The sequence below is a fragment of the Pecten maximus genome, chromosome 17 (assembly GCF_902652985.1).
Source record: "Pecten maximus chromosome 17, xPecMax1.1, whole genome shotgun sequence".
NCBI lineage: Eukaryota > Metazoa > Mollusca > Bivalvia > Pectinida > Pectinidae > Pecten > Pecten maximus.
This window is the reverse complement of record NC_047031.1, coordinates 80,335-106,063: the sequence shown is the minus strand read 5'-3', so window position 1 is coordinate 106,063 and position 25,729 is coordinate 80,335. Positions and strand designations below refer to the sequence as shown.

The window sequence follows — 25,729 nt, the reverse complement described above, 5'->3', positions numbered from 1 at the left end:
TTGATCAGTGTCTTCCCCTTTAGTCTCAGGTATACCTCTGAATTTTAAACAGTTACGTCTGGAGTATTGCTCAAGGTCATCCATGCGGGTCTCAATTTTTTTAAGTTGTATTTTCAATTCCGAGATACCAAGGGCAGTTTGAAGAGAAGTTTTATATAAGTCATTGTTTAACAATAGTTTCACAACTTCATCTACCTGCTTAGGATCATGGATAGCACTAAGGGTGTCAATACTTTTCTTTACCTTGTTTGATAGCTCCGAAGTTGCCATGTTGTAAAGTTCAGGTGAGCGACGTAGTGATTACACAAGCGTATACGTACATGTACACGTATACATTAATATGGCGCTCCGTAAATCTCGTGCAGGGCCGCTCGGTTCACAATAACAAGTCCGAATATTTCAATTAGTAGCACTCTCGTATGTCCAATTATGAGGTAATTCATTAGGTGGTTATGTTATAAACATATGTGCCAAGTCTAGATCATGTCTGCGGAGTAAAACAGCTAGTATAATGAAATCCCCGTCACCTCATGGAAACACTACTTATCATCCATGACCGGAAGTAACATTCCAGTTCACCATTTGGGACCTCACCACCCACCAATCAGGCTCCGTAGGTCACATCAGTGTCATTTATGTAAAATAGGATTGCCCTCCCCAAATGATGTTTCACACCAAATTTAGACCTACAATGTTAAGGAGGAGTTGGGTTTCTAAGCACAATTTCAGCAAACATCCCCTTTTCGGCCCCTGACCTCTGTCCCTAGGTGCCAGACCAGCCTCATTTAGATAAGATAGGATTGCCCTGCCCGCATTATGTTTCACGCCAAATTTGGATGCAATCCATCCAAGAATTAAGGAGGAATAGGGTTTAAAGCAACAATTCACCAACTTTTCCCTTTTTGGGCCGCACCACTCTGGCCCCTAGGTCACAATAGCCTCAGTTATATAAAATATGATTGCCTTCCACCAATGATATGGATGTTTCACAGCAAATCTGGATGTAATCCACCAAAGGGTTCAGGAGGAGCAGAGTTTTAATAATTCACCAAGTTTTCTGTCTCACCACTGTGGCCGTTCAGACCAACCTCACTTACATAAAATATGGTTGCCCTCCCTCAATAATGTGTCACACCAAATTTGGTAGTAATCTACTATGGGGTTAAGGAAGAGAAACGTTTTGAAAGACAAGAGGTCCAATGGACCTGTATCGCTCACCTGGCTCTACAGCAAATTTGAAGTTGATTGAGGTCATATCTTCCAATACTATGCTGATTATCTCTTTATTCAAATATCAGAATAAGCTAGGTTTATTCATATCAATAAATTTTCAAATCCTTCATTCCAGCATACTATTAGCCTAAATCAGGTATCCGAGACTCTTGGCTATCATAAAATAATTTAAGCTGATTTCAAGCCTGTGACCTTGAATGCTACAGACCCAATATCAAGTCCCTGGACCTCTTGGTTATCGAGAAGAAGCTGTTTGAAGATTGTAGCCTATTTGACCCATGTTGCCTTAAAAAAAAGTTCAAGGTCATTCATTTGAACAAACTTGGAAGCCCTTCACCCCAGTATGATACAGGCCTAATATAAAGTCTGTGGGCCTCCTGGTTACTGAGAAGAAGTCAGTTGAAGATTATAGCCTTTTTTTTTATCCTTATGACCTTGAATGAAGGTCAAAGTCATATATTTGAACAAACTTTGTAGCCCTTCACCCCAGCCAGCATGCTACAAGCCAAATATCAATTCCTTTGGCCTCTTAGTTATTAAGAAGGAGTTGTTCAAAAGGGAAAGTTGACACAGGGTGGCCGGACGGAAGGACGATTGACGCTGCACCATGGCATAAGCTCACTTGCTCTTTGGGCTCTTACTAGTATCTTGTACAATGTATGTGCAATGAATAAAATCAAATTGATCTTACCAACTGAAGTGTTTCCTGAACAAATGTTGGCCTTACAACCACAGCCACATTCCTTTGGAAGTTGCTTTGCATATTCATCAACCTCATACTTCTTCCCTGGTACCAACTGAGAAAATAGGTGATGTGCCAATCCAGCCATAATCTGTGTCTCTTTGTTTCCATTTGTTGAAAGAGTGGTTGCAGTGAGAAGTTTTTTAATTGCCTTTTCATGATTTCTTTTCTCTGGAAAAAAAATACACTTGATTCACAAGAGGAATTCTGAATTGGGGCCAACCATTGATGATCTCGATTGGTTCTAATTATTGTACGGCTGATCTTTTCTCCATATATAATAGATTTTAGTATATTTGACCACTGTGACCTTAAATGTGACCATGATCAAGTTCATCCAAATAAACAAACTTGGTAGTCATCCCAGCATGTTACAGACCTAATATCGTGTCCCTAGGCCTCTTAGTTATCGAGAAGAAGTTGTTTGAAGATTTAAGCATATTCGACCCCATGTGACCTTGAATGGGGGTCAAAGTCATCCATTTGAACAAACTTGGTAGCCCTTCATCCAAGCATGCCACATACTTAATATTGGGTCTCTGGGCCTTTTGGTTATTGAGAAGATGTTGTTTAAAAGATTTTAGCCTATTGGACCCATGTGACCTTGAATAAAGGTCATAGTCATCCATTTGAACAAACTCTGTAGCCTTTATATATCTCAACATGATACATACCTAACATTGGGTCTATGGGCCTTTAGGTTATCAAGAAAAAGTTGTTAAAAGATTTCAACATATTTGAGACCTGTGACCTTGAATGAAGGTCAAGCTCATCCATTTGAACACATTTAGTTAGTTTTTCATCAGAGCCTTCAATAGACCCAAATACCAGGTCCCTGGGCCTGTTGGTAATGGAGAGGAAGTTGTGTAATGATTTTAGCATATTTGACACATGTTACCTTAAATAAAATCCCCTATGGGTTTTTTCGAAAAAAACAGATAAATGACAACAACGTGCATGATAAACAAGACCATATCCCATAAGTATGATAGTTTTTGGATAATGTAGTAATTTTTGTTGTGGCCTAAATCAAACGATGTGCTTTTTGTGTGCGTTTAAAATTGAGCATGTTTTGGTCGGACGTAATGGCGGATTAATCAGAACATGTCGAACAAGTTCAAATCCAGTACATACGATACACGCATGCGCACAACAAACTAAAACACATGGAAACAAAAATGGCTTCCAATGTGAATCGACTGCGGTTGAAAACGATAACAGCTTCCGAAAATGAAGAGAATAATAGGAAAATGGGTCAAACACAATCCTAGAATTAACTTTGGGAAGCAGTACAATAGATTGCAACAGTTCAAACATGAAAACAGCAGTAATACGGACGCCGCTCGTATTCTGCTTGATTGTTTGATAGTAAGTCATGACAATCTCGGTAATATTAAACAAACTCGGTGATATTCACACAAACTCGGTAATATTTACACAAACTCGGTAGTATTAACACAAACTCAGTAATAGTTCCACAAGCTCGGTAATATTTACACAGTCTGTACAAGTACATCCAGGGCTTTTTCTGGGGGCTTTTTGGGGCCGTTAATGGGCCCCATTCCCAATTGAAATTATTTCATATTTCAGCCAAATTCCCCAAATTTGCAGTTTACTCCTGAAAAAAACAAATTAAGTAACTGGAACACATGTTTTCGCCACATTTTGTGTATTCCTACAGGCTACATATGACATATCAGTGCAAAGAGTACCCAAAACTGTTTGTATTTTGAGTATGAAAGTCAAGCACATCCAGGAAAGATCGGCGGGAATCTCCAATTTTCGAAAAGTCCCTATGGGGTTTTCGAGAATACGGATAAATGACAACAATGTGCATGATAATCAAGACCACATTCCATAAGTATGATAGTTTTTGGTTAATGTGGTAACTTTTGTAGTGGCCTAGATAAAACAATGTGCTTTTTGTGTGCGTTTAAAATTGACGATGTTTTGGTCGGACGCAATGGCTGCTTAATTACAAAACTTGGACATGTCGAATAGGACCCTATGGATTTTAGAAAATACGGATAAATGGCAACAATGTGCATGATCAATAAGACTATATCCCATAAGTATGATAGTTTTTGGTTAATGTGGTAACTTTTGTAGTGGCCTAAATAAAACGATGTGCTTTTTGTGTGCGTTTAAAATTGACGATGTTTTGGTCTGACGTAATGGCGGCTTAATTACAAACTTGGACATGTCGAATAGGACCCAATGGATTTTCGAAAATACGGATAAATGACAACAATATGCATGATCAATAAGACTATATCCCATAAGTTTGATAGTTTTTGGTTAATGTGGTAATATTTGTAGTGGCCAAAATAAAACGATTTGCTTTTTGTGTGCGTTTAAAATTGACGATGTTTTGGTCTGACGTAATGGCGGCTTAATTACAAACTTGGACATGTCGAATAGGACCCAATGGATTTTAGAAAATATGGATAAATGGCAACAATATGCATGATCAATAAGACTATATCCCATAAGTATGATAGTTTTTGGTTAATGTGGTAACTTTTGAAGTGGCCTAAATAAAACGATGTGCTTTTTGTGTGCGTTTAAAATTGACGATGTTTTGGTCTGACGTAATGGCGGCTTAATTACAAACTTGGACATGTCGAATAGGACCCAATGGATTTTCGAAAATACGGATAAATGACAACAATATGCATGATCAATAAGACTATATCCCATAAGTATGATAGTTTTTGGTAAACACACATACAAATAATAACTTACGATCTTTATTTGAAGATAAAGTAAAGACTTCATTCTTGTTGATAAATAACTTTTGTTCAGAACAGAAAGCTAGTAAAAGACTTTGTAAATCAATTCCAATTATTAGGTAAAAAAAAAAACGATGTCTGATATGATCTGGGAAATCACCTGTTTCTATAAATAGAACACAAAAGAGTTCCATTTGAACATAAATGGTGGAACACACGTTCTCTGGTCTAAAGATCGCCTGACAGGAGTATTCAAGTGATGTTTAAGCTTAATATATGATAATCAATAGATATCTTCATCTAGAATATTTTTATGACTGAATATTTTACCGTTTCCACAACCCTGGGTATTCGGTTATAAGGTATAGTCTGTTTCATAAAACTTCAGAATAACTGATCTTAATAAGGGCGCCCCCACTGTCAATTACCCGCGCCCTGCGCCCTTAATAGGTCAAATACAGTAAATATGTGTTGCGTAATATATACAGAACGTGTTATTTAACACTGTTTAATATCGTTATCCAACTAACCCAGATGGAATATAGATATCGCCTTGTAAACAATCGTCTGTTTGTGTTGCCACGATTTCAAAACAGTCACGTAATGATTTAAGAATAATTTCCGTGCTAAATTTAGAGGGGGATTCCCAACTAAATCGAGTGGTCAAGCTGGACATAGGGATTGACTGTCAACATTGAAACAGCACAGAAACATAACTGGAAATGAACAAAACGCGTTCATTCAGTGAAAATTGCAACGTTTTTACTGTGATGTCCCTTTTAAATTTAATGCAAGCTGAATAAGTGGATGCATCTATTCCGAGACCTATATACTTATTATAGGTCTCTGATCTGTTCAAATGACACATTTAATTGCAGTCCTATTATCACCAAAAATGATTCAAACTGATATAATTTTGTTATCCGTGCTGAAACTGCGCATTTATTAATTAAAATGTAGTTCATTAATTTATTTCACAATTAAGTAGTTTTACATTATAACCACCAGCATTAAAATTATGCCGTTTATCATTTTTAAAGATATTTCTTCTTCTCTCTTTTTTTTTTTTTTTTAATATCAAACTAGAGGGAGAGAATGTAGTGGAGCACTTCTAAAACAAGAGATCCCAGAGGGATCTTGGCGCCCATCATTGAATGTTCTTCATAGGTCTTTTCACTACTTTTCTCTTCTTCTAAGTCTTACTAATCTGTGTAAATTCAGAAGAAACCTCTAGTACTTTTCAAACAAGGGAAACCTATATATAAAATTTAAGATTTAGGCACCAAGGGGAACCTGCCTGTTGGCCATGTTGTTTTCCGATCGGTCCCAAAATGCAATATGCATAACTAGGCACCAAGGGGAACCTACATATGAAATTTGAGAAAGATCCCTTTAGTACTTTCTGAGGATTCGCGATAACAAGAATTGTTTACGGACGGACGGAGGGACGGACCACGGACCACGGACGCAGGGCGATTTGAATAGCCCACCATCTGATGATGGTGGGCTAAAAAGTGAGGCGGAGGGCTGGTTGCTACTTAGTCTACGACAATGTAAAGTCCCCCTCTCCTTCGAAGAGACAAGCTAAAAACCTACCACGCAGAAATTCCAACAATCTCAAAAAAGATTGTCGGCAAACGTCCGGATATTTCTCGATGGCGTCCACTCCACATGTTTGAAAGTTTTCCAGAACAGATACATTTAGAATGTCCTTCATGTAAACGAGCTTACTCTCCGGACACCCGCTGTCATAATCTGTTTCAAATGCCTCCTGAATTTCATAGCTAATTTGAAGAGAGACGTAGGCATCGCTAAATGACGTTCTGTCTGAAGCGTTACTTCTATGTATCACAAGGTTGATGAATGCAGGTGTGGGAGAAACAGTTATATTTTCAGCTGTGATGAATTTCAAAATACGTTTGACGGTTTTCTCCTCTGACGACCCCCTGAATTCTTTTAAATCAAGGCCAATTTGTGGATTGTTTGAGGCCAGTTTCTTTCTGACATACGCAGGGGTTAGACGATTTACAGGATCGGGCAGAGTCAGGCAGGATCGGGCAGGATCGGAGGTATTGCGTATAGGATCGAACCTTTTAATTATCAGTTATCTATTTGATCTTTTGGTATTACGTGTTCAAATTTGGAAGTTATAAATATATACATCGCCTACCTCGAAATTAATTATTAATTACTTTGGTAAATGCTATATATATCGTGTTTCTTATAACTTTCGTAGGTTATATAACATATATCAGGTAAATGATGAATTACGTATTTCGGAAGTCAAAACTTACCGTAAATTATGTATATTTCTTTGTGTACTTCTGCTGTTAATATTTTTACATTAATAGATATATTAATGTTTTAAATTAAATACACTCAAAATTACCAAAAATTATCCAATGCCTTTTTACTTTAAAATAACTGTATACATTTATATTATCCTTGTCTGAATGTTATGTGTACTTTAGATATAATGTTTATGGTACTTCTTCGTTATGAGAGGAATAAAAATAGTCATGTAAATGATGAATCACATACTTAAGGAGTAAAAATATACCGTAAAATATGAAATATATATATATGAGTTTCGTACCTCGAGAGTCAAGCTATACCGTTAAATAAGCAGACTATAATATGTTTATTATTAAATGATATGTTCGAAATCATTAATCTTTTCAATGTGACACTTAATATACGTATGTGAATCTGAATCTGTTTCTCAATTGTCAAACTGGCTGGTGTCAATACGCCTTAAAACAATGACGAAATTTCATTGATTACGTATTGTACGTACTTGTTATATTGACATGTGAAACGTAAATACAAAATATTGTATTGTATAGAACCTGATAAGATGGAAAGTCTTTCTCACACCTGTTTCGCGATGTTAATTCCATGTGTATTTGTGTCACTCAAAGATATCTATAGGTAAATTGTGTTGATGGTATCTCAAGGAGTGGTCATGACCACCCAGGGTGTTAGCCAATTATAGTCAGTTTCATTTATAGTAATAACATTACCTGAGATTACCTGGACAGATTTTCCTAAATAACGATAAAATGAACAGAAGCCATATCCGTGAAATTACACTTTATAAAGATAAAATGATCACATATCGCTATATATTATCGTAAAAGTATTCAATATATGTATGTATATATATCTTTTTTTCAATTTCAAAATAATCTGTGGATCCTGATCAAGAAATCCATAAGATATCTTTTACGTCATTTTAACAGTGCATAGTCACAAGTAAGGATGTTTATCAATTTGTTATTGCTCGATATATATATTTCATTATATTCGATTTGGATATTGATACTAGTAACCCTTTTTAGTATTAGCACATGAAGTAATTATTTATGTATTAACTTATTTTCTTAATTTGATTTTTAAAACACACATAAGGTAAGGTAATGTATGTATGTATGTATGTATGTATGTATGTATGTATGTATGTATGTGTCGGATGGTGTGTATGGGTGTGTGTGTGTTGTGTGTATTGTGTGTGTGTTGTGTATTGTGTGTGTGTATTGTGTGTGTTGTGTATTGTGTGTGCTGTGTGTGTGTGTGTGTGTGTGTGTGTGTGTGTGTGTGTGTGTGTTGTGTGTGTGTGTGTGTTGTGTTTTGAGTGTCTTGTGTATCGTGTGTCTTGTGTATTGGGTGTATTGTGCGTGTGTTGTGTATTGTTTGTGTTCTGCATTGTTTGTGTTGTGTATTGTGTGTGTGTTGTGTATCGTATGTTTTGTAGTTTGTGTGTTGTGTATTGTGTGTGTGTTGTGTATCGTATGTTTTGTAGTTTGTGTGTTGTGTATTGTGCGTGTGTTGTGTATTGTTTGTGTTCTGCATTGTTTGTGTTGTGTATTGTGTGTGTGTTGTGTATCGTATGTTTTGTAGTTTGTGTGTTGTGTATTGTGTGTGTGTTGTGTATCGTATGTTTTGTAGTTTGTGTGTTGTGTATCGTATGTTTCGTAGTTTGTGTGTTGTGTATTGTGTGTGCGTTGTGTATCGTATGTTTTGTAGTTTGTGTGTTGTGTATTGTGTGTGCGTTGTGTATCGTTTGTTTCGTAGTTTGTGTGATGTGTATGTATAATATGAATGCTAGCCGTTTCCGTCAGGAAGTCAATGTGTACAGTGTAGAGCATTACTTGGGGACGGGAGATAACTCGCGATATTCTGCCAGTAAAATTGTATTGATTGGTTTTGTATGGTCACGTGACTTTGTATCGAGACTCCATATCAAACTGTTAAGTCTAAAAGATGTGTTTCTACCCTCCTGATAGACGATGGGTTAAAGCTAACACTGAGATCTGAGACGTGGCAGAAATTAACATAAACACGTTGCTGATATTTTGCAACGTTTAACTATTGCTGACAAATCTCGATTTTTTATAGTAGGCCTATATGTTTTGAGTAAAGCAGTTACAATCTCTCACAAAATGTGTTTGGAGTTCTTACTTTATCTTAGATGTCTGATTGCCAGGTTTCCGTATCGTATCACCGAATGATATATTGTTGATGTATACATACGCGTGGGTAGCTAGGATGGACATTTAATCATGTTTCCAAAGTAAACTTAAACTGTTCCCCACACATCCTCTTCTTATAATATGGTAATGGGTTCATCGACAGGCTCGTTTTCTACAAACACTTCGCTTTTGTTCAATCTGGTCTTTAATCTTGGCAGTAAATTTAGGCCCATCACGTATTTAAGGGAATGTAAATGAACAAGATCAGGAATCAATGACTCAATGTCTTTTGCGAACACATCAGTCGTGTTGTCCGGACGACTCAAGCCGTTCCCTCCGATCTGTAAACACACTACGTCGGGTTTAAAGTCATAAAATTAAGCCATGGATGTAGGGCAGGGTACCTGCAGTTCCTCCTGAATTAAAAGTTAGGAGCGCAGAGAACACTACCTGACATAGACGGCGAATCAAAATATGTCCCACATATAATAACACGAATAGGTATATTTATCTCGGACAGGGTGCAAATTACAATGTTCTTACATATAGGAGATGTATGAAAATAGTTTATGGTAACACAAGCATACTAGCCTGAAACTTTCGTTTATAAAAAAACGATGGTCGTTGCTGACTCGATGACAGGTTTACACTAGAAACCCCGTGTCTCTAAAAGGTTGTTCTTCCCGTATCGGGAGTCTGGATGAATCAGTCCATGTTAGGCCACAAAACGACGCAAAATCTTGTTTTCGTTTGGCTTAACCGTACCAAGACGTCTTCTCCACGTAATGTGGTTGTTTTTTATTTTCAGAAAAACAGTTACTCTGTTGTTTTTTTGGTTGTTTTTTTTTCCAAAATTGAACTTTTTAAAGATGCATGGCGACAGTGAAAAGTTGTCCTGATGAGGATGTTGGCACTAATGACCAATCAAGTTTGATCTTCAACAGAAGACCCGTATGTAATACCAAACAAGGGAATGTGGGCGGAGCCAAAGCTATGTATATAAAACATTGACGACGTCAACAAAAATGTGTTTGTAAACAATCTTTTATTTCCCATTAAGTTTCATTTTGGTGACATACACTTTATTCAAACAAGGGAATTTCCGTTTAACTTAAACCAGCTTCCAATATCAAAAATCTTCTTCACTTAATTTTCGTAGTCAACAGTTGCTTAAGGCACACTTCTTTTTGAACTTCATGTTTGAAGCGCTATAATGGAACAACCATCATTAAGAAACCATAATTTATAAACAAAATCGGTGGAACATGCGCAAAGCATGAACGAAAAATCAAAAAAAAAAAAAAAAATCGATTCAAATCTACAAGACTGATGTATCGTGTTGTGATTTGAACGGTTTGTACACTAGCCTACCGAGACTGATGTATCGTGTTGTGATTCAAACTGTTTGTACACTAGCCTAACAAGACTGACACCGTCCGGTACAACGATCACTCCGACAACCGCGGCCAGGATGATACAGGCCACGCCTCCCATGGCCACACTACTGGGCCGGGAGTCATACACGCTGATGAGTTTACGCCTCTGGGAGGACAACATGGTTTTGTTTACTTCCAACTGAATCCTTAACCCACGCAGAATCTCATCAAGTTCCCGTCTGTCAAGTTTTGTGAGGTTCTTGAGGAGACAGCATGTATTACACGTGCTATTGTTTACATCATGAGTGACTAGAGCCGTGGTAGGTGTTAAAACTGACGTCGCAGATGTTTCCTGCAGATCAGATATCGTCTCGCCTTCCGCTTCTGTCGTTTGAGTCGAAAGGGAGAGAGTAGAAAATACATCAGTTTCTGGTGAGGACACAGTGAAAACTGCAGTATCTGATTCGGTGAAATGTGTAGATGAATGTGTGATGTCGCCATCAACTGCATCCAGTCGAGATGTCGTAGTCGGATCTGAAGTTGTCACAGAGAGAGAAAAGGTTGAAACACAAATTAGTCATAAATATTTTAAACCTGTCATTTTGTAATTGTGAATTTGAGGACATGAATACTTGATCACGTGCATTTCTTTCTTTTAATATAAAACTGTTCTCAATTTCAAATGTTGTTATTAAAATCAGCTTCGTTTCAAATCTAAACATCATAAATGAATACCAGTTGCACAAAGAGATTATCAATTTTATGGGGTTCACTGAATCGAAATAAAATTAGACTCGTAATTTCTGCTCCTCTTCGATGCACTGCAATAGAAGATCTAACAACACCCCATAGGAGGTCATCCCAGCATGACCTTTGAGCCTAGCCAATCAGCGCGTCGCCCTTGAAATTTTCAGTGTAATTTCATTTTCTTTTTTGAAGTAAAAATAGTTACGTTACGTTCCCGAGGTATTTCTATGGTCGATAACAACCACTCCTAAGCTAAGATAATTCCAAGAGATTGTCAATACATATAGGGCTCACAGCTAAGATAATTCCAAGTGATTATCAATACATATAGGGCTCACAGCTAAGATAATTCCAAGAGATTGTCAATACATATAGGGCTCACAGCTAAGATAATTCCAAGAGATTGTCAATACATATAGGGCTCACAGCTAAGATAATTCCAAGAGATTGTCAATACATATAGGGCTCACAGCTAAGATAATTTCAAGTGATTGTCAATACATATAGGGCTCACAGCTAAGATAATTCCAAGTGATTGTCAATACATATAGGGCTCACAGCTAAGATAATTCCAAGAGATTGTCAATACATATAGGGCTCACAGCTAAGATAATTCCAAGAGATTGCCAATACATATAGGGCCCACAGCTAAGATAATTTCAAGTGATTGTCAATACATATAGGGCTCACAGCTAAGATAATTCCAAGTGATTGTCAATACATATAGGGCTCACAGCTAAGATAATTCCAAGAGATTGTCAATACATATAGAGCTCACAGCTAAGATAATTCCAAGAGATTGTCAATACATATAGGGCTCACAGCTAAGATAATTACCTGTCTCACAGAGAGCCTTTTTGCGAGTATAACACCTTGCGGTGTACATCTGATTGTTTAATAGCAACACACACGATTGTTCAGGACAACCATCAGGCTCTTGATAAGAAGTGTCCCCCCTTCCCCATCCACTATAGACCCATGGCTGTACTTTTCCGTCGCCGCACTTGAAAGTGTCATTGAATCTCATGTATATCCAGTAAAACCCCTCGTGTCTGGAAAACAGTGATCAAAATCGTGAATTAAACTATCGCTTTTCACATAAAGACTTACTGATATTTTTTTATCAGAATTAAAAACAGGTATTCCTTTATAGACTTTCTAGTTAATGAGACTATTTACTACGCATCAGGATATTGAAATAGTTTTGAGACCATAATCAAATATTTTTTAAGCAAGATAGTTATGTTCGTATTGTCTTTTTGAATTTATTAAATACTAATAACCAAGATAGATATAAACGTATGTCCAAAAGATATCATTAAATATGCCTAAGCAAAATAGTTATCAACCTACTGTCGAATCGACATCATTGAATACCAATAACCGATATAGTTTAAAACAATTTAGTAGAATAAAACCAAAGTATTTGTATATTCCCCCTGTTTTATTACATGTAATACAGAAAAGTGTAGGTATGTCAATGGTTCTCTACCTATATATTTTTTTCTTTTACTTTTTTTTAAAAAATTTTACACAGTATGCAAAAAAGCATTTTGAATATTTAGACACCTGCATGTCTTTCAATTATGTATTTACATTAAAACACTTACAATCGATATTCTTGGTATTGGTCGTGAGCTGTGAAGTAGTTCCACTTGTCCTGACTATCTAGAACGATCAGATGGCCATTCCAATCCTCACAGTATTCTTTAGCTTCTGCCCATTTCAATGTTTCTGAACTGATTCGCAGATTCGTGAAGAGGGGCATTGCCTCTGATGTTTAAAAGGGAACAATATACATAAAACGCACTCAAATGTCCTTATGTCTTCCCGTATCGAAATGTACTATCAAATTCATCAGTCGTTAGAATTACTTCAAATGTTAAAATATTACTTTGTTAGACTTAATATGCATTGTTTCTTTTTCAATCAACATGTTCAAGTACATTTGGAAAACAAATCACAGTAGTAACAGTGGTAACAATGTTAACATTGGGATTTTTTTCATTTTTTTTCCATTTTATTTTTTTATTTTTGAAGATTTTTCAACAGTACATAATACATTTACAATTTAATTTATCCATACATCATACATACATTCCTTCCATTCTTCATAATCAGTTAAAATTCAACAGTATATTTTAGATGATATAAAAAAATTGTATGTGCTGTATTTATAAAAGAAAGAACAAGGGATAGAAGAAATTAAAGAAAAAAGAAAAGAAAGAAAAAAATCAGTGTGGAGAAAGAATTGTTGAATAAGAGGGAGAAGGGTACATGAGGATTTGACAATGAGCTTGATGTTTTAGATATGAAATAAGTGAATCTTATCATCATATTGCAGGGACTTTGAGAAGGGAGGGGGTTTGTTTATTCTATCATATAAACAGATATAAGTTGAGATGAACTGAAACGTCTTACCTCGCAAAAGAAATGACCATAACGACACCAATACAATGACATCCATCGCCAGCAATGTCTAATTGGCAATAATTATGGTACAGAGACTATGTTCTGTCACATACACTCCAGGAACACCGACATCTATAATTCAGATCCCGTATAGATTTACTTGCTTGGAATTTTAAAAAGCGTGACATGTAATATCCATGTAAAGAGGGTAATTCCAGACACCATTCACCTGATGACCTTTGTGTTGTGTATGGTGTTGCATATCGTGTGTGATTTGAACTATGTGTGTTATACAGTGTGTTTTGTGAGTTGTTTATAACTTGTCATGTGTATCGTGAGTGTTGCATATTGTGTGTTGTATGTCGTATGTTGTGTATCGTGTGTATCTTGTGTATTGTGTGTATTGTGTGTATTGTGTGTATTGTGTGTATCGTGTGTATTGTGTGTATCGTGTGTATAGTGTGTATTGTGTGTATTGTGTGTATTGTATGTATTGTGTATCGTGTGTATCGTGTGTATCGTGTGTATTGTGTGTATCATGTGTATCGTGTGTATCGTGTGTATTGTGTGTATTGTGTATCGTGTGTATTGTGTGTATTGTGTGTAGTGTGTGTATTGTGTGTATCATGTGTATCGTGTGTATCGTGTGTATCGTGTGTATTGTGTGTATTGTGTGTATTGTGTATCGTGTGTATCGTGTGTATCGTGTGTATCGTGTGTATCGTGTGTATTGTGTGTATCGTGTGTATTGTGTGTATTGTGTGTATTGTGTGTATCGTGTGTATTGTGTGTATCGTGTGTATTGTGTGTATTGTGTGTATTGTGTGTATCGTGTGTATTGTATGTATTGTGTGTATCATGTGTATCGTGTGTATCGTGTGTATCGTGTGTATTGTGTGTATTGTGTGTATCGTGTGTATTGTGTGTATCGTGTGTATTATGTTTTGTGTGTATTGTGTGTATTGTGTGTATCGTGTGTATTGTGTGTATTGTGTGTATTGTGTGTATCGTGTGTATTGTGTGTATCGTGTGTATCGTGTGTATTTTGTGTATCGTGTGGATTGTGTGTATCGTGTGTATTGTGTGTATTGTGTGTATTGTGTATCGTGTGTATCGTGTGTATCGTGTGTATTGTGTATCGTGTGTATTGTATGTATTGTGTGTATTGTGTGTATCGTGTGTATCGTGTGTATCGTGTGTATTGTGTGTATTGTGTGTATCGTGTGTATTGTGTGTATCGTGTGTATTGTGTGTATCGTGTGTATTATGTTTTGTGTGTATTGTGTGTATTGTGTGTATTGTGTGTATTGTGTGTTTTGTAAGTTGTTTTAAACGTGTGTTGTGTATATTGTGAGTTATGTATTATGTGATTTGTGGGTGTTTTTTATTTTGTATGATGTATTTTGTGTTACGTATATCTTGTGTGTTACCTTGTATTAGACATTTCTGATTTTTATGTATACGGAGTACCTACACGGACACGAACGCAGACTACTGGTAAATTGGGGCGTTTCAAAGGTGTACTTTGTACCCAACACTCCGTACCTGGTACTTTGTACCCAACACTCCATACCTAATACTTTGTACCTAACACACCATACCTGGTATTGTGTACCCAACACACCATACCTGGTATTGTGTACCCAACACTCCATACCTGGTACTTTGTACCCAACACTCCATACCTGGTAATTTGTACCTAACACTATATGCCTGGTACTTTGTACCCAACCTCCATACCTTGAATTGTGTACCCAACACTCCGTACCTGGTACTTTGTACCCAACACTCCATACCTGGTACTTTGTACCCTACCTCCATACCTTGAATTGTGTACCCTACCTCCATACCTTGTACTTTGTACCCACACTCCATACCTAGTATTGTGTACCCAACCTCCATACCTAGTACTTTGTACCCAACCTCCATACCTGGTACTTTGTACCCAACCTCCATACCTAGTATTTTGTACCCAACACTCCATACCTAGTATTGTGCATCCAACACTCCATATCTAGTATTTTGTACCCAACATTCCATACCTTGTACTTTGTACCCAACCTCCATACCTTGTACTTTGTACCTAACCTCCATACCTAGTATTTTGTACCCAACACTCCATACCTGGTACTTTGTACCCAACACTCCATACCTGGTACTTTGTACCCAACACTCCATACCTGGTATTGTGTACCCAACACTCCATACCTAGTACTTTGTACAAAACACTCCATACCTGGTACTTTGTACCCAACACTCCATACCTTGAATTGTGTACCCAACACTCCATACCTGGTACTTTGTACCCTACCTCCATACCTTGAATTGTGTACCCAACACTCCATACCTGGTACTTTGTACCCAACACTTCATACCTGGTACTTTGTACCTAACACTATATGCCTGGTACTTTGCACCCAACCTCTATACCTAGAATTATGTACCCAACACTTCGTACCTGGTAATTTGTACCCAACACTCCATACCTGGTACTTTGTACCTAATACTATATGCCTGGTACTTTGCACCCAACCTCTCTACCTAGTATTGTGTACCCAACACTCCATACCTGGTACTTTGTACCCAACCTCCATACCTAGTATTGTGTACCCAACACTCCATACCTTGTACTTTGTACCCAACACTCCATACCTAGTACTTTGCACCCAACCTCCATACCTAGTATTGTGTACCCAACACTCCGTACCTGGTACTTTGTACCCAACACTTCATACTTGGTACTTTGTACCAAACACTCCATACCTGGTACTTTGTACCCAACCTCCATACCTAGTACTTTGTACCCAACCTCCATACCTGGTACTTTGTACCCAACCTCCATACCTAGTATTGTGCATCCAACACTCCATACCTAGTATTGTGCATCCAACACTCCATACCTAGTATTTTGTACCCAACATTCCATACCTTGTACTTTGTACCCAACCTCCATACCTTGTACTTTGTACCCAACCTCCATACCTAGTATTTTGTACCCAACACTCCATACATTGTACTTTGCACCCAACCTCTATACCTAGTATTGTGTACCCAACACTCCATACCTGGTACTTTGTACCCAACACTCCATACCTCGTACTTTGTACCCAACCTCCATACCTGGTACTTTGTACCCAACCTCCATACATAGTATTGTGTACCCAACACTCCATATCTGGTACTTGGTACCTTACAATCCGTACCTGGTACTTTGTAACCAACCTCTATACCTAGTATTGTGTACCCAACACTCCGTACCTGGTATTTTGTACCCAACACTCCATACCTTTGCTTTGTACCCAACACTCCATACCTAGTATTGTGTACCAAACACTCCATACCTATTATTGTGTACCCAACACTCCATACCTAGTATTGTGTACCCAACACTCCATACCTAGTATTGTGTACCAAACACTCCATACCTAGTACTGTGTACCCAACACTCCATACCTTGTACTTTGTACCCAACCTCAATACCTTGAATTGTGTACCCAACACTCCATACCTGGTACTTTGTACCCAACACTCCATACATAGTATTGTGTACCAAACACTCCATACCTAGTATTGTGTACCCAACACTCCATACCTAGTATTGTGTACCCAACACTCCATACCTAGTATTGTGTACCAAACACTCCATACCTAGTATTGTGTACCCAAACACTCCATACCTAGTATTGTGTACCCAAACACTCCATACCTAGTATTGTGTACCCAATGCTCCTTACCTAATACTTTGTACCCAGTACCCCGAACCTTGATTTGTGTACCTAATAATCCATACCCCGACATTTTCCCCCAGTATGCTGTACTTTACATACAATACTAGTATGCTGTACTTTACATACAATACTAGTATGCTGTACTTTACATACAATACTAGTATGCTGTACTTTACATACAATACTAGTATGCTGTACTTTACATACAATACTAGTATGCTGTACTTTACATACAATACTAGTATGCTGTACTTTACATACAATACTAGTATGCTGTACTTTACATACAATACTAGTATGCTGTACTTTATATACAATACTAGTATGCTGTACTTTACATACAATACTAGTATGCTGTACTTTACATACAATACTAGTATGCTGTACTTTATATACAATACTAGTATGCTGTACTTTATATACAATACTAGTATGCTGTACTTTATATACAATGAATTGTACCTAGTGCTCTGATGTCGGATATGAAATTAAACAAAACATAAATAGACTACTATATCATGTTAGAGATTGTAACGTGTTTACGACGTAGTCGTTTGTTCAGGACAGCCATCTACAGTAGAACAAGTCATGGTTACCTAACTCCCCAAATCGATACAAAGGCTTTACTAGACTCATATAGATAACAACGTAAGTTACATTATAAATCACGAGTGTGATAAAATCAACGTAAAATGTAAGACATGCATCATTAAGCCCGTGTATCTTTAAATGATTTAATAGTTCGTCCAAAATATCACAGAATTTATACAGGTAAAACGTCTGAATAACGAACCAATATGGCGTAACCTATCAGGGCGATTTGAATGAAACTTCACAGTTCATCCTTATACTAATGACGGTCAACGGTAATTCGAATATTTCAACATTCCATTGTTGATATTGTTTACATTTTGAACCTTGAACTTCTACTTCCACCTGTGCTATGTCATTTCACCTGTATATAACCAATGGCGTTAGAGACAAGAGTAGTTGAAGTTGAGCCGAAGTCGAAAAAGTTTGAGAAGTCAGTGAACTTCGTGGCCAATAGACTCGACGACATCGATAAGGGGGGTATTGGCAGTAAGGTAACTGAACAGACCATAGTACAGCAGGATCGCGTTATAGGTGAGCTTCGTCAGAAAGTGATTCAAGCGGAAGAAGACAGGCCCCTATTACAGGATACTGTGGTGGATCTGCAATGCAGATCAATGAAATACAACTTGGTCTTCACTGGTCTTGGAGGGGAAGGACGCAATGAAAGTACTGAATCTTTACGACGCGATTTTATCTTCCATGAGCTTTTGATTGATTCCAGGATCGAGTTTGGTAACGTGCATAAGGTTGGCCGTCAGACTCATGGAAAAATCGCCCTATTGTAGCAAAGGTCTTATACCAGAATGTCCTGCAACTGGTAAAACGAAGCTCATATCGTCTGAAAGGATCCGTTTACGGAATTCACGAGCAATTCCCATCAGTGATTGAGGACAAAAGAAAACGTCTCCACCCTGTGCTTAAACAGCATAAACAGTTGGGAATGACGCCAGGCTAGTGAGGGACAAACTTTACATCGACGGACGGCTATACAAGGAAAGCGATGATCACAGTCAGTCAATACAACCTCGCAATAGGTACAGTGATGCCGTCAATAACGATGGAAATCAACAGTGCGTTTCTTACAGAGATGATGTCAACTTTCCATCTGAACTGATACGCGAATCGCGAGCGACCGGTAACAAAACGAGGGCAACAGAACGCGATCTGAGAGCACGCGATTTGCAAGGAGCTTCAAGAGCTAGATCTACGGACATCAGCAGAACACCACAGGCATATGGTGTACAAAGAGAGGGACGCGCGGAGTGACTGTTCTGATTACTTATCCGTTGCTTCATGGAATATTGGACAAGGCCTTTGTGGTAAACTCAATGAAGTTGAATGTATAGAAACTATCACAAGTCATGATATAATAAGCGTTAGTGAGTGTTGGATAACTGAGAATGACTCATTTGAATGTTCGAGTTACTGCAAATACGCATTCCCGAGGAAATTCGGAAAATGTGGAGGAATTGTTGTTTTCTTTAAACAACGTGTATACAATGATATTAGTTCTCAATATTAATGATACCATAATTGTGGTAAAGTTTTCCTAACAAAAGTGCTCAGTTTTCTTTATGTTTTGTTATTTCCCTCCAGAAAATAGTGTTTTCTACTGAATTAATGATATTGATTTGTTTCAAAGTTTAGAGGAAACTCTTGTTTAGTTTAGTGATGAATGTCCAGTATATGTAGTTGGCGACCTTAATGCGAGAACTGGCATGTCAAATAACTTTATTGTAAATGATCATCTAAACCAAGATATGGTAAATAGAATGGAATGTTTTAATTATAATGTCGATGCAAATATGGTAAATATAAACAATATGGATAAATTCGTTAATTCTTTTTGAAGGAGATTAATTTCACTTTGTAAAACTACTTGTTTAAGAATTGTTAATGGTCGACATGAAGGAGACGGTGAAGGAAGTTACACATTCTATAGCAAAAATGGAAAAAGTACAATAGACTATCTGTTATCATATATGAATAACTTGAATGATATTTGCAAGTTCATGTCGGGGAAATTTGTAACAATCTCTGATCATGCATCACTGTCGTTTCAACTACGGTTCAAATATAAACAAGAAGTAGAAATCGACAAAACAAATACTACAGCAAGAGTTGCATCTAAGTCTGTAAAATGGAAAAGTGAAAATGTTGATGATATTGAAAATAGTCTTAGCGGTAATTTAGATAATATAATGGGTATCAGTAATAGATTCGTTAGTTCACAAACTGATGTCAATTGTGGTACACTGTATTGATGATTTCTGTCAAGTTGTTAATACATTTGTTTTACCTTTTTGTGATGTACCTGAAGTTTTCCCCAAAAATTATAGTATGAAGGAACAAAGTAGACCTAAAAAGCAAAATGACAAACCATTGTTTACAAATGCATGTAAGAAAAAGTATATTGAATATAAACAAGCCTTATCATTTTTAATAGTTGTAAGACAGAAGAAAATCATCGCATGCTTATAGAAAAGAAGACATCATATAAAATACTTGAAAATAGATTGAAAAGGCAATTTAAAGACACGGAGGTGATATGTTAGATGTAGTTCGGAAAAACAATCCGAAAGCAGTTTTATAAATATTTCTAGAAATCTAAAAGCAAAGAAACACAGTCTAATATATCATTGGGCGAATTTCATAATCATTTCCAAAATTTAAATAATGATGAGTTTGGCAATGATGATGTTGTAACTATTAATGATGATACAATTTTTGAAGAATTAGATTCTCAAATTAATACGTATGAAGTAGTTGCTGCTATAAAAACCTGAAAAGGGACAAAAGTTGTAGTGAAGGTAATATTTTGAATTATTTGTTTATAGAATGTGCAGATGAATTACTACCATGTCTTACAAATATATTTAACAACATTTTCCAGTCTGACTTTTTTCCTGAGTCTTGGTCAAAAGGATGAATTGTCCCAATATACAAAAAGGGTGATATTGATAACACGAATAATTACAGAGGTTTAACACTAATAAGTTGTATGGGTAAATTATTTACATCTATACTTAATAAGAGGCTAAAGACATGGGATAAAAAGAATAACATTATAACTGATGCACAATTTGGATATAAAGCTGGATTTTCCACAATCAATGCCATTTTTGTGTTACAAACATCAGTTAACAAAACTCTGAAAGACAAAAAAAGATTATTGTTTGATTTGATTAATAGGAGCTGTTTGTAGTCAAAACCTATTAAACAGGGAATTGATGAAAAGATGCTAAAAATTATACAACGATTGTATAATAATGTGAAATCTTGTATCAGATTTAATGGTTTGTTATCAGAATATTAAAGAAGTACTATCGGTTTATTTCAAGGCGAAATTTTGTCCCCCATTTTGTACAGTTTGTATGTCCATGACTGCGAAATGTGCTTTATAAGACAGAACTGTCAATCAGTAGAAATAAGTTTGATTAATTTGTTTTTGATAATGTATGCGGATGATACTGTTTTGATTGCAGAATCCCCTCAATCTCTTCAGGATATGTTAGATGCTATGTATAAATATAATAATGAATGGAAGTTGAAACTTAACGCTGAAAAAAACAAAAATTATGATTTTCAAAAATGGAAGAAGACAGCGCGATGATGGACTTATAATAATGTCAATAAAGAAGTTGTTGATGAATTTAGTTATCTTGGCATGCTATTCAATTATAATAGAGAATTAAAAACAAACTCAAAAGCATGTTGCTAATCAAGGTAGAAAAGCTTACTTTGCCATAAATAGTAAATTGAAAAGTCATGCTTTTAATGTTATTACACAATGTTCAGTGTTTGATACATACATCAATAGTATTTTCGGATATGGAAGTGAAATATGGGGGAATCATTAAGCTCCGGATGTAGAAAAAGTGTATACAAATTTCTGAAAAAGAATACTGGAGGTAAATAAAACGGCAGTTAATGATTTTGTATAATTAGAGTTAGGCAGATTTCCATTATTCGTAACTAGAAAATAAAAAAAATTGAAGTATTGGCTAAAATTGAAAAATACTTCAAATTGTATACTAAAAGCGTGTGTAGAAAAAGAATGAAAATGAATAATGAATGGATAATAAGTATTAAAATTGGTTTAGCTTATCTATGACATGAATCTGTCGTTGATTGTTATACTTATAGTATCATTGATAATAGAATTAAAGATGTTTACAAACAAGAAATCATTAACAGAATTTAAGATATGTCAAGGGGATCATTATATCAACATTTAGTTGATAACTTTTGTCTGCAATTTTATCCTACTAAGCTTATCGATTCTTTGTATAAAGGTATTTCAAGAATAAGACTTTCTTCACATAATCAAATATATAGAATATGGCAGAAAACGAGATATACCAAGATTAAATAGATTATGATCTTGTTGCCATTTGGAAGAAATTGAAGACGAATTTCATTTTTACTACAGTGTCCATTTTATGCAGAAATCCGTGCAAAATACATTAAGAAGTATTATTATACAAAACCAAGTGTTTTTAAGTTGATGAAATTGTCTAGCGTTAATATTGTAAAAGAACTGAATAAAGTTGGAACATTTATTCAGTAAGCTTTCAGGAAAAGGGCAGAAAAACTAAAAGGTTGATTGTATATTATTAAAGTTTGTAAATAACTTTCCATATACAATATGTCTGAATTGTCCTGAAAAAAAACCCATTATTATTATGATCACTCTCCGTCTGTCATATATTCATCTAATTGTACGTACCTGTATGCATTTATATCTATACACATGTAATTTTATCTTATGGGCTGAAAGGCCTAAGGAATAAACTTGAATTGAATTGAGTAAGTAAAAGTTCACCAAAACATGATGTTAGAAATGTTTATCAGAAATTAACTATCGTAGTCAGTATCATTACCAGTAACAAATACAGGTAAATAGGCCTAATACGTTTTGTAAATACTTACCTGTCTTTCTTTATGTCGTGTTCTATATATAGAAATAGCACATACCAATGTAGGTAGTAGGGTTTACATATAAAAAAGGCGATTCCACAGTTAGTTTTAAATAGCAAGATATTTGAAATCGGCTGTAACTTATAGCAGAATTGAATACCAGAAAGTTAATGAGGATACTTATACCATTTGTGTAAGTTATACTCGCACTCTCTTCCTTTAAAAAACATATAAAGAAATCCAGCATGAGTATACAACAAAAATGCTGAATGCAAATCGACAAAAAGAAAGCAATACATAACCTATCTAATGGTGTCCAAAATATATAATCTATATGATGGTACCCACAATATATAATATATATAATGGTACCCACAATATCTAATATATATAATGGTACCCACAATATAGAATATATATAATAGTACCCACAATATAGAATATATATAATGGTACCCACAATATATAATATATATAATGGTACCAAAATTTAGAATATATATAATGGTTCCCACAATATATAATATATATAATGGTACCAAAATTTAGAATATATATAATGGTTCCCACAATATATAATATATATAATGGTATCCACAATATATAATATATATAATGGTACACACAATATATAATATATATAATGGCACCCACAATATATAATATATATAATGGTACCCACAATATATAATATATATAATGGTGTCCACAATATATAATATATATAATGGCACCCACAATATATAATATATATAATGGTACCCACAATATATAATATATATAATGGTGTCCACAATATATAATATATATAATGGTACCCACAATATATAATATATATAATGGTACCCACAATATATAATCTATATAATGGTACCCACAATATATCATCTATATAATGGTACCCACAATATATAATATATATAATGGTGTCCACAATATATAATATATATAATGGTACCACAATATATAATCTATATAATGGTACCCACAATATATAATCTATAAAATGGTACCCACAATATATAATATATATAATGGTGTCCACAATATATAATCTATATAATGGTACCCACAATATATAATCTATATAATGTTACCCACAATATATAATCTATAAAATGGTACCCACAATATATAATATATATAATGGTGTCCACAATATATAATCTATATAATGGTACCCACAATATATAATCTATATAATGTTACCCACAATATATAATCTATAAAATGGTACCCACAATATATAATCTATATAATGGTACCCACAATATGTAATCTATATAATGGTACCCACAATATATAATCTATAAAATGGTACCCACAATATATAATCTATATAATGTTACCCACAATATATAACATATATAATGGTACCCACAATATATAATCTATATAATGGTACCCACAATATATAATATATATAATGGTACCCACAATATCTAATATATATAATGGTACCCACAATATATAATATATATAATGGCACCCACAATATATAATATATATAATGGTAGCCACAATATATAATAAATATAATGGTACCCACAATATATAATATATATAATGGCACCCACAATATATAATATATATAATGGGACACACAATATAGAATCTATATAATGGTACCCACAATATCTAGTATATATAATGGTACCCACAATATATAATATATATAATGGCAGCCACAATATATAATATATATAATGGTACCCACAATATATAATATATATAATGGTACCTTCAATATATAATATATATAATGGTACCCACAATATAGAATCTATATAATGGAACTCACAGTATATAATAAATATAATGCTACCCTCAATATATATAATGGTACCCACAATATATAATCTATATAATGGTACCCACAATATATAATATATATAATGGTACCCACAATATATTATGTATATAATGGTACCCACAATATAAAATATATAAAATGGTACCCACAATATATAATATATATAATGGTACACACAATATAGAATCTATATAATGGTACCCACAATATATAATATATATAATGGTACCCACAATATAGAATATATATAATGATACCCACAATATATAATATATATAATGGTATCCACAATATTTAATATATATAATGGTACCCACAATATAGAATATATATAATGGTACCCACAATATATAATATATATAATGGTACCCACAATATATAATATATATAATGGTACCCACAATATATAATATATATAATGGTACCCACAATATATAATATATATAATGGTACCCACAATATATAATATATATGATACCCACAATATATAATATATATAATGGTACTCACAATATATAATATATATAATGGTACCCACAATATATAATATATATAACGGTACACACAATATATAATATATATAATGGTACTCACAATATATAATATATATAACGGTACACACAATATATAATATATATAATGGTACCCACAATATATATGTAATGGTACCCACAATATATAATATATATAATGGTACACACAATATATAATATATATAACGGTACACACAATATATAATATATATAATGGTACCCACAATATATAATATATATAACGGTACACACAATATATAATATATATAATGGTACCCACAATATATATGTAATGGTACCTTCAATATATAATATATATAATGGTACCCACAATATAGAATCTATATAATGGAACTCACAGTATATAATAAATATAATGCTACCCTCAATATATATAATGGTACCCACAATATATAATCTATATAAT

The 25,729-nt window shown here is 34.8% G+C and overlaps 2 protein-coding genes across 2 annotated transcripts; both read right to left on the bottom strand.

The window, feature by feature from the left end:
- Positions 1-1,784: 1,784 nt before the first annotated feature.
- Positions 1,785-9,263, bottom strand: LOC117315812. The gene is made up of 3 exons (XM_033870211.1): positions 9,169-9,263; positions 6,304-6,797; positions 1,785-2,146 (listed from the first exon to the last, which is right to left on the bottom strand). The coding sequence occupies exons 1-3, from the start codon at positions 9,261-9,263 to the stop codon at positions 1,785-1,787; spliced, it is 951 nt and encodes a 316-aa protein (XP_033726102.1).
- A 991-nt stretch (positions 9,264-10,254) lies between these two features.
- LOC117315680 lies at positions 10,255-14,134 on the bottom strand. Its single transcript, XM_033869978.1, has 3 exons — positions 12,913-14,134; positions 12,140-12,354; positions 10,255-11,089 (listed from the first exon to the last, which is right to left on the bottom strand). The coding sequence occupies exons 1-3, from the start codon at positions 13,068-13,070 to the stop codon at positions 10,542-10,544; spliced, it is 921 nt and encodes a 306-aa protein (XP_033725869.1). The 5' UTR covers positions 13,071-14,134; the 3' UTR covers positions 10,255-10,541.
- Between the last annotated feature and the right edge of the window lie 11,595 nt (positions 14,135-25,729).

Excerpts from the sequence above, each read along its gene's own strand:
- LOC117315680 (XM_033869978.1), bottom strand. The coding sequence starts at position 13,070 with ATGCCCCTCTTCACGAATCTGCGAATCAGTTCAGAAACATTGAAATGG. Across the intron at positions 12,355-12,912 it reads CAATACCAAGAATATCGATT|ACACGAGGGGTTTTACTGGA; the intron begins GTAAGTGTTTTA and ends ACTGTTTTCCAG. Across the intron at positions 11,090-12,139 it reads AAAGGCTCTCTGTGAGACAG|ATCCGACTACGACATCTCGA; the intron begins GTAATTATCTTA and ends TGACAACTTCAG.
- LOC117315812 (XM_033870211.1), bottom strand. The coding sequence starts at position 9,263 with ATGTCCATCCTAGCTACCCACGCGTATGTATACATCAACAATATATCA. Across the intron at positions 6,798-9,168 it reads AATCAGACATCTAAGATAAA|GTTCGATCCTATACGCAATA; the intron begins GTAAGAACTCCA and ends GATAATTAAAAG. Across the intron at positions 2,147-6,303 it reads ATTGTTGGAATTTCTGCGTG|AGAAAAGAAATCATGAAAAG; the intron begins GTAGGTTTTTAG and ends TTTTTTTTCCAG.